The sequence below is a fragment of the Pelophylax lessonae genome (assembly GCF_965119305.1).
Source record: "Pelophylax lessonae genome assembly, chromosome: 12".
Lineage (NCBI taxonomy): Eukaryota > Metazoa > Chordata > Amphibia > Anura > Ranidae > Pelophylax > Pelophylax lessonae.
In genome coordinates, this window is record NC_138779.1 from 214532070 (window position 1) to 214542965 (window position 10896).

General features: G+C 40.1%; 1 protein-coding gene across 1 annotated transcript; it reads left to right on the forward strand.

Annotated features, from left to right (window-relative positions):
• Positions 1–3245: 3245 nt before the first annotated feature.
• LOC309568048 (alpha-tectorin-like) lies at positions 3246–10896 on the forward strand. Its single transcript, XM_082273629.1, has 4 exons — positions 3246–3299; positions 4915–4973; positions 5092–5136; positions 10178–10896. The coding sequence occupies exons 2-4, from the start codon at positions 4928–4930 to the stop codon at positions 10537–10539; spliced, it is 453 nt and encodes a 150-aa protein (XP_082129755.1). The 5' UTR covers positions 3246–3299; positions 4915–4927; the 3' UTR covers positions 10540–10896.

The following is a 10896-nucleotide window of genomic DNA, read 5'->3' on the forward strand; positions in this document are numbered from 1 at the left end:
TGAATGCCCGCTTCCCCTCCTTTTCCTCCTGCAGACATTCAGCAGCTGCAGGAGGGAAATTGAGGGCATTGATTCCTCCACATGTCTCTCCCGCTACCTCCCTATCCCTGTCCTAAAAAAATATGCAAAAAATAATTTAAAAAATCAAAATTGTAAATTTTTTTTAAAATAAAATGGTAAAAAATAAATAAACATAAAATAACAAAAATTAAAAAAAAACGACTGACACCAGTGGCGGAATTACCAGGGTCGCAAAGGTAGCACTTGCGACTGGGCTCTGGTGTTCGGCTACCGTGGGGGAGGACCCCAAGACAGCAGGAAGGTTGCCCGCTGCCGGACCAAAATAAAGGGTTTCACAATGGGAGTAAAGGGCCCTAGGATCAGTGGGAATGGACCCAGTCAGGGGCCAGGTGGGCCCTTCATGATTTCTTGCATCAGGGCCCTGAAGGTTCTAGTTATGCCTTTGGTTCGAGCTCCAGGTCTCGTAATAATGATCAGGAACCAGTGGCCAATCACCTGATTGCTTTGATCGCCTCTGATTGGTTATCATAGTGATCAGTCACTGACCAGCCTGCCCCTATGTTTTTTTTTCTCCTCTTGAATAGAGAAAAAAGATACATTGTATACATACAAGATACATTATATAATACAATGTATATTGTATACATAGAGGAATGGTATACATACAGGAGGTGTATTGGATAATACATTGTATCTTTTTCTCCTTGCTAGAGGAGAACAGTGTAAACAAAGAAAAGCGTGTGAAAAAAATGAAGATAGAATAGTTTGATCAGGTTTTGATCTAGGTCAGTGTCAGGATTAGAGTTTGGGTCAAGTTGAGGTCAAAGGTGATGTTCAGAGTCAAAGGTCAGGGTCGGTGTAGTTTAGGTAGAATTAAAAAAAAATATTTTAAATTAGTATCAATGTCCTCCTCTATAAGCCTCTGTATTAATGTATCATATGTCATACTCTTTGCAGGTCCAGTGCCTGCCCAACCTTGCATTGCCTTTCCTCTTCTATGCTCCTCCATATTCATGTACTATATCCCATACTCTTTGCAGGTCCAGTGCCTGCCCAACCTTGTATTACCTTTCCTCTTCTATGTTCCTCCATATTCATGTACTATATCCCATACTCTTTGCCGGTTCAGTGTCTGCCAATCCTTGCATTGCCTGTCCTCTTCTATACTCCTCCATATTCATGTATTGTATCATATCCCATACTCTTTGATGGTCTGGTGCCTGCCCAACCATGCATTGCCTGTCCTTTTCTATATGCCTCCATATTCATGAATTATTTGCCATACTCTATCCTGGTCCAGTGTCTGCCCAACCTTGCATTTCCTGTCCTCTTCTATACTCCTTCATATTCATGTATTATATTCCATGCTCTTTGATGGTCTGGTGCCTGCCCAACTCTGCATTGCCTGTCCTCTTCTATACTCCTCCATATTCATGTATTATATTCCATGTTCTTTGATGGTTGGTCTGGTGCCTGCCCAACTCTGCATTGCCTGTCCTCTTCTATATTCCTCCATATTCATGTATTATATTCCGTGCTCTTTGATGGTCTGGTGCCTGCCCAACTCTGTATTGCTTGTCCTCTTCTATATTCCTCCATATCCATGTATTATATTCCATTCTCTTTGATGGTCTGGTGCCTGCCCAACTCTGTATTGCTTGTCCTCTTCTATATTCCTCCATATTCATGTATTATATTCCATGCTCTTTGATGGTCTGGTGCCTGCCCAACCTTGCATTGCCTGCCCTCTTCTATACTCCTCTATATTCATGTATCATATCCCATACTCATTGATGGCCCAGTGTCTGCCCAATTCTGCATTGCCTGTCGTCTTCTATATTCCCCCACATCTATTTATTACATCCCTTACTTTGCTGGTCCAACGTCTGCCCAACCCTACATTGCCTGTCCACCTGTACACTTCTCCATATTCATGTATCATATCCCATACTCCGTCCTTTTGCATCCCTGTATATGAGATTTTATTGTTTGGTTTATATATACTGTACTTTGAAGAGACCCAATCATCAACTTAAATAATTGCAGCTAAAAGCACAATAAATCACATATTTTAAATGCTTATTTGCAGTGTTTTCCTTTTGCATATGTTTATTCATTTGCAATGTACCTTTGAACTTGATAAAAAAAATTTGAGGATAGCTCCCTTCCTCCTTGCTCGTCATAGTCTTCTTCTCTTCTGGGAGTGTGTAAATACAGTACTGTCTATGCTAGCCCTTTTGTTCTACCATTTTCTTCACCTTCCTGCATAACACTTTATATAACAAAGGGGAATGTTATAGAGAATGTTAAAGAGTTTCACTTGAGTTTGCTGGGGCTGGTGACATCACATCCAAGATGGCGGTGCCCAGCAGCAGTCTGAAGGATTTTGGAGGTCTCCCCAGGGAAGACTTTTACAAGTAAATAACATGTAGATAATATGTTAACTGCACAAATAATCTTATGGGAAGATTTTTGTTGAAGTTAATGGTCCAGAGGCAAGGTTTCTTCTTAATACGTTAGGGGCATGGCTTGGCTGGAGCCCAGACTGGAGCTCAGGGATGGCATTCTTAGAAATGAACCTGTTGCTTTAAATTACAGAAATTAATTATTGCAGATTAATAAAAAACTGAGAGGTCCACTTTAAACTTTTATTGGTTTTATAACTGGTAGTAGAAATGCTCCCAATGTCATTATAATATTACTGGAATTAATTTGTCCCCAGTATGAATGTCCTGGCTGCGTAGCAATGTATATATGTGTCCTGCCAAGAAAAGCACAATATAATAGCCCAAGGGGTGGAATCCAAGCCAATGACAGCAGCCTAAGCCAATCACATTCACATATATTCTGTTTCCAAAAGTAAAACTTTCCAAACCTCATATAATGAGTCATATGGATCCAGGCCAGAATTCAGAGACGCAGTACCAGTACATATTACACCATCCAATGTTACCAGCAGTAGAGAGAAGAGCGGGGACACGCAGAGGTGTTTGGGTTTGCAGTGTCCTGTGTCAGCTCTGTATACACAGTGAATCACTACACACAATGCAATCACAATACAATTGCCACAATGGTTGTAATCCTCTGTATGATTGCAATACCATCCTATAGGAATACTTATATGTGCCAGAGAGTTTGCTGGCAAATGATGTAGCAATCCGTGATTGCAAAATAACCAGCTAGGTAATATTAGCACACCTTTTAGACTTTATAAGAAGGGATGGCAGAGTGCTTCTAACACAGACAAATAAATTACAGAACAAGGTAAATTTAAGGATGTATTTCTATTGTTAATATTATTAATATTATTATTAATATTATTAGTTGTATTAGTATTAGCAGTGATGCTGTACTATTATTATGATTAATATTGTTAATATTATTATCATTATTTGTATTTTTATTATTATTGTATGTATTAGTACAGTGGTGGTGTAGTATTAGTAGTATTAATATTATTAAAACATATTGTTATTATTTATTTGTATTAGTATTACAGTATATGTATTGGTGTAAGCAGTGGTGATAATATTATTATTATTATTATTATTATTATTATTATATTTGTGTTATTATAGTGCTGTATGTATTAGTATTAGCATTAGTGGTGGTGGTGTATTAATATTGTTTGTATTTGTAGTACTATTATAAAACTGAAATAAAACCGTTATCGTGCGTTCACCTTTAAGAGTGCCGCTCTCTCTTTTGGTTTATAAGTATTACTATTTTATGTATGGGTACAGTGGCGGTGTATTGTTACTAGTATTATTATTGTTAAAACAACAACTATTATTATTTATGTATTTATTTGTATTAGTATTAGCAGTGGTAATAAATATATTATTTTTATTGTTATTTTTAATAAGTTAATTATTATTTTATTATTGTTCTGTATGCATTAGTATTAGCAGTTGTGGTGTATTATTATTATTATCATTATTATCACTATGTATTGGTACAGTGGTATTATATTATTATTAGTATTAATATTATTAAAACAAATATTATTATAATGTATTTGTATTATACATACTAGTATTAGCGGTGGTGTTAATATATATATACAGCAACAACAACAATAATAAACCGCTGTATGATCTTGGCCACCATGCTACAGCTCAGTTTCAGGGTCTTGGCAATCTTCTTATAGCCTAGGCCATCTTTATGTAGAGCAACAATTCCTTTTTTCAGATCTTCAGAGCGTTCTTTGCCATGAGGTGCCATGTAGAACTTCCAGTGACCAGTATGAGAGAGTGAGAGCGATAACACCTAATTTAACACACCTGCTCCCCATTCACACCTGAGACCTTGTAACACTAACGAGTCACATGACACCGGGGACAGAAAATGGCTAATTGGACCCAATTTGCACATTGTCACTTAGGGGTGTACTCACTTTTGTTGCCAGCGGTTTAGACATTAATGGCTGTGTGTTGAGTTATTTTGAGGGGACAGCAAATTTACACTGTTATACAAGCTGTACACTCACTACTTTACATTGTAGCAAAGTGTCATTTCTTCAGTGTTGTCACATGAAAAGATAGAATAAAATATTTACAAAAATGTGAGGGGTGTACTCACTTTTGTGAGATACTATATATATATATTATTATTATTATTATTATTATTGTTGTTGTTGTTAGTATTATTATTTATAGAACTTTTTTATTATTATTTTGCATTGGTAGTGGTAGTTAATCTGAGCGTGGTAATGGTGATATCAGCACTGTCAGCTTAGGAGACAATTTTGTTTGACAGTTTGTGTTAATTTCTCAACCTCCATGGAGCCCCTGCTGAATTTTTTTGAACATTTTCAAACTGTATTATTTTATTATACTATGCTGGCTTTTTATTTGCTTTTCCTAAAGTAAAATAATTGTGATTTGACTGCAGACACAGATCAGCCATGGCCATGTCAAGGTGTCAGATGGTGGTCCAGATGTTGGTGCTGGGTGAGTCTGCTCTATCATCTAGAGGACTTTCAGAATAATTGTTGTATATGTGCTCCTCCTCCAATTTATATATATTTCTTTATATTATTTATTTATTTATTTATTTTTTTGTTCCCAGCTTTTAGCGTGCTTCTGATTGGGGAAAGCCAGGCTGCCCCTCCGCGTAAGTAACCACACCGAACCTTCCGTAGGACATTCAGGACTTGTTAACACTTCAAACATAAAACAGGATAATTATAATGATAACAAGGCTGAATTATTTTATATCTTGTTACATCTGCCTAAAGTTCAACTTTAAAAGCAGCCAGTGTAATGTACATTAGTCTGTCTTTAGATTCGCTTCCTGCAAACTGCTAAGCTATAAGTAGCATCCTGGCAGCTGAGCTAATAGGTCTTTATTGATATCTGCGGTCCAATTGGACTGATTACCTCAGTCGCACCATGACACCGGGTGACACCAGGACAGAAAGTGAGAGGCAATCTTCCCAATAAGACTTAGCAGAGGTTGTAACTTTTCCCCACTAAATCCAAAGCTATAAAAATAACTCTTTACAATCATTGACATATGTAACATCTCAGAGCTGATTTATATACCATTCGCATAGTCCTTTGCCCTTTGGAAATGCATGTACATTTGTTCTGTGCCAATGGGGCAAAACAGGCTGCTTTTTGATTGTAAATCATTTAAGTAGAAAATACTGCACATGGCCACTAGATGGCGCTAAGTATTAATAAAAAAAAAAAATGTATGATACTTAACTCCATCTAGTGACCAACTATGGTATTTTTCAAATAAATTCAATGATTTACATTAAATTAAAAAAACAGAATTGAGCCTAATAACATTTGTTTTTGCCCCATTGGCACAAAACAAATGGACATGCACTTTTACATTGCAAATAGGTAGGCACATTTTTTAAATAAACCAACTCATTGTGTTTGTAACAAATCATGTAAATGCATCCTTGGAATGCTGATATCTTCCTTTCAAAGGCAAAGTAGAGTAACAGGTTGAAAACCAAAAAGAAGAAAAAACAATGAAAGGAGATTGAGGTGTGCACCAATAAATAATGATGTCAGCCAGTGAAAGTATTTATTCAAAAGCAATACCTTCTACGTAGGATATGGTAATCTTACAGGATGACCTGAACAAAATAACGGGATGGGCATCTACATGGCAAATTAGGTTTTATATTGAAAAATGTAAGGTAATGCATTTGGGTGCCAGAAATACGAACGCAAGTTACTCACTAGGGGGAGAGCCTTTGGGGGAATCTAAGATGGAAGAGGACCTAGTAGACAACTAGCTCAGCAATGGCAATGTCAAGCTGCCGCAAGCAAAGCCAACCGAATATTGGCATGTATTAAAAAGGGGATTCACTCCAGAGATAAAACAATAATTCTCCCACTCGACAAGACTCTGGTCCGGCCACATCTGGAGTATGCCGTCCAGTTCTGGGCACCGTCATCATTCAAGGATTTGTCCAGGGAGCTGTCCAGTATTCCAGGTGGCTCAGTAAGTAAAGTCATTGCCAGGCACAGTGGAGGTCCCAGGTTCAAGTCTGGGTCCTTACAATCCTATTTCCCCATTGTGACAAAGAGAAATTGGCCCACGGGACTTTATATGAGGTGGGTCCTAGTGGCTGGAAGTCAATAGAATGCACAATGGATGTAAAGAACAATGTATAATTTTATTGCATAATATAAATACAAGTAATAGCATGTACTCAAATAGCACATGACATTGCTCAATGTAAAAGTATGAGAGTATACAATATAAACAATGTTGCATCACATATAGGCAAACATCTTGGTGTAACCGCTTAACTTGCATAATAGCCTGAGTAGTATATATGAATTCCATATTGATACAGTAAATTACATAACGATCTGACGCGTTTCGGGAGCAGTATCTCCCTTCAGAGATCAGTAAATTCACAGTATATCTGCAGAAAAAATATTAGGTTGAAATAAAGAGTAAAAAATGCTGAAAAAATGGAGTAAAAAGAAGTTAAACAAAATATTAAAGGCTCAAAGGAGTATATGATTACTCACAGATCAATAAAAAACTCAATGGAGAGATTGGACTCCCATGTGAGGGCGGCGGACCATGTCTGACCCGGGAGCTGAAAGGTCCCAAAGGGATGGCAACCAGAGAAGGGGGGGTCCATGGCAGGTGGGTAATGAATGTGAAGTGAAGAAATGCACCTTCCACATCTATAGTATGTATAAATGAAATAAGAGTATAACATGGTGTTGCCAATATTAATGGACATACATAGATATGAATTGGATGAGAAGGGCTCGTGTGGTGCCAGTGAAGGTCACCCAACTGAAGGAGAGGGGTGAATGAAGGGAGATAGCGAGGTGACTGAAGCATCAGGTAGCTTGGTGAAATGAAGAAGGATAATCGATAGTGGTGTAACAGGGCAAATTGCCGTAAATGTAAAGAATAACCATGGTGAAAAAATAGGGAGGAAAGGTGCTATCCCAGGAGAATAGGTGCCAAAAGAAAATGCAAAGGTGAGGGAGAAAAATAAGTGAGAGACTGTTCAACCTACCATGTTAACCCGAAAGCTCGCCGCCAGCCTAGGACCCTAGCGTCATGCAGCGGGTAATGGTGGGTCAAAAGGCCGAAAACATCCCTGACCACGTGGAGGAGAGGAACGCTGGAGCGGACCTTCTCCGCCCGCAGATGTAGAAGCACGCTATGGCGTGGCAACGTCAGTGAAAACACTGGTGCGCCACGGCATGAGGTGCGGCATGACGCTGATGTAAGGGTGCGGCATGACGCCGATGTAAGGGTGGACCCGCTCGTCCCGGAAGGGGAGGGGGGGGGACAGCAAGGGGGCTGAGGCTCTCGCTTTATACATCGCAACTGCCAGAGTAAGAACCCCCACCGCCCTAACACAAAGGAGCCCAACGACCCATAAGGGAATGTAGCTCCCCGTGTGAGATCACAAAGGGGAAATTGTAATAAGTAAAATGGTCATAAGAATGACGGAAAAATATTGAAAAATAATATATTGAAAAATAAAAAATGGCAAAAAAATGTCAGAAAAAGAAGGGAGAGAAAAAAAAAAGGAAAAGAGGAAAGGAGGAGAAACACCAAGTTTGAAAACAAGCCAGGAAGGGAATCAGAACATTAAGGGGGGCACTAGCGGGTGTCTTCCACCCTAATACATATGCAGCAAATGTATAAATATATAATAATATAAGTAATAGCATGTACTCAAATAGCACATGACATTGTTTATATTGTATACTCTCATACTTTAGCATTGAGCTATGTCATGTGCTATTTGAGTACATGCTATTACTTGTATTTATATTATGCAATACAATTATACATTGTTCTTTACATTCATTGTGCATTCTATTGATTTCCAGCCACTAGCACCCACCTCATATAAAGTCCCGTGGGCCAATTTCTCTTTGTCTATATGTATTTTGGGATGGAGGCGTGCTTGGGTGAGAACCAGAACATTGTCCTTTGCTGCACATTTCCCCATTGTGGGACATTTTGGAAGCAAGTTCTTTGTGAAACGCGTTGATCTTAGATGCCAGATACCACACACTTATTATAAACATAAGATCAGTATGTTTAACAAGCTGTCTGATGCTTTTTGTTAATTTAAATCGTGTAGTACCGTATATACTCCAGTATAAGCCGAGATTTTCAGCATGTTTTTTCATGCTGAAAATGCCCCCCTCGGCTTATACTCGAGTCACTGTCTTTTTAAAAACCAACGTGTCACCGCGCATGTACCGCATGCCCGGGAATAGCCGAACGTGTACGGGCTTTACCGAGCATTGGCGGCGCATTCGGGGTGAGGTATTGGTGCCGGGTGGCGCAATTTTTAAATCGAAGGCGCCTCACCGAAAGGTAAGTGAGACTCCTCCGCAGCCCCTGCATTTCCTATTGCAGTGCTGCGGGCATGGGACAGGACATTCTCCTGTACCATGCCTGCAGCACTGCATCTCCTGTGCCATGCCTGTACATACTGTGCCATGCCTGTACATACTGTGCCATGCCTGTACCTACTCAGTGCTGTATTCTGGCCTAGGCCAACAAGGCCCAGGCCTAGGGCGGCACTTTGCAGGGGGGCAGCAAAAAAAAAATTCATTATTTGTATAATGACTATGGGCTTCCTATTTATTATACAAATAAGTGAAATAATCCTATAATTACAATCAATGGCAGCAAACACAAGTCCAAATATCTTAAAAGAGTAATCTTACTAATCCCGTGACATAAGGCTGTACTAATGGGCACTGATAAGGCTGCACTGGTGGCCACTGATGGGGCTGCACTGGGGACCACTAATGAGGCCACACTGATATGCTGCACTGATGGGCAGTAAAGAGGTGGCACTGATAAGGCTGCACTGATGAGGTTGAACTTATGGGAACTGATGAAGCTACACTGATGGGCACTGATAGACTGTAGTTATGGTCTGTGGTTTACAGATGACAGGGTCGGTCTTAAACAGGAAGGGGTGTGGCTTTTACAGGAAGGGGTGGGTCATATTTAAATTGGGGGGTGCACAAGTTTAGTCAGGCCTAGGGCAGCACAAACCCTAAATACACCACTGTACCTACTGTGCCATGCCTATACCATCACCTGTGCTATGCCTATACCATCTCCTGTACCATGACCTGTGCCATGCCTGTACCATGACCTGTGCCATGCCTATACCATCACCTGTGCCATGCCTGTACCATGACCTGTACCATGACCTGTGCCATGCCTATACCATGACCTGTGCCATGCCTGTACCATGACCTGTGTCATGGCTGTACCATGACCTGTGCCATGCCCTTACCATGACCTGCGCCATCTCCTGTACAATGCCCGCAGCCCCTGTTTTGTGTCTCATGGTGGTCCAGTTGGGTCTGCTAGCTGCTGCATTTCCCACCCTAGGCTTATACTCAAGTCAATACGTTTTCCCACTTTTTTGTGGTAGAATTAGGGGCCTCGGCTTATATTCGGGTCGACTTATACTTGAGTATATGCGGTAAGTTAGAAAAGCTTGATTTTATTTATTTGTGTGGTTTCTTGGGTGCATATATAAAGTCCTACTTACCAATCTCTGACCTTTATGGGCAGTAAGAGGTTTCTTTAACTTTATACATTTTGGTTATGTTCTCTGGTTATTTGGCTCCGTCATACTCTCTGTAACACTTTGCTTTTATCACTGTAGAAGCGCCATGCCCTCCTAACTCATCCTACGACTGCAGATATCCTTGCTACAGCAGCTGTGACACCCTCCACCTCCTCGCCTGCACCGGGAAGTGTACACCGGCTTGTACGTGTAATGAAGGATTCGTCTTCCAATCAGCGGATTCCGATGTCTGTGTCCCCATCGACTCTTGTGGGATAACCTGTCAGGAAAATGCACATTTTGTGCCGTGTTACAGGATACCCCAGATGACTTGTGCCAATCTGGGTATCCACTTTGAACCATCTCAGCACTGCATGCCCCGCTGTGTGTGCAATGATGGCTACGTCCTGTCCAATGAGCCCAATCCTCGGTGTATAAATCAGAAGAAGTGCTCAATGTGAAATAAAAAAAATAAATTGTTTAGACATGGTGTAGCCTATATTTACTGAAAATTGTATCTGTGTAATGTTGCGTGTGTACCTGTAATCTGTCTTTATACAGTTCTCATCATCCCATACATATATGGTTGCCACCTGTCTGGAATTCACCCGCACAGTCCAGGTTTTGAATTATGTGTACAGGTTTCAGTCCACCTAAAACCCGGACTTATTATTCAAACAGGAATGTGGCTTGGAACTGGGATTGACAGGAGGGTGAGGGGGTACTATGTGCGCTGCATTTCTATTCTCTTTGGAGTACCCAAAGGTGTCCCAGGTCTGTTACAATCATATAGTGTATATAAAAAAATTACTGTGTGC

Bases quoted from the DNA above. Each gene is read 5' to 3' on its own strand.
- LOC309568048 (XM_082273629.1), top strand. From the start codon at position 4,928: ATGGCCATGTCAAGGTGTCAGATGGTGGTCCAGATGTTGGTGCTGG. The intron at 4,974-5,091 runs GTGAGTCTGCTC...TTTTGTTCCCAG, and splicing joins GGTCCAGATGTTGGTGCTGG to CTTTTAGCGTGCTTCTGATT. The intron at 5,137-10,177 runs GTAAGTAACCAC...TTATCACTGTAG, and splicing joins AAGCCAGGCTGCCCCTCCGC to AAGCGCCATGCCCTCCTAAC.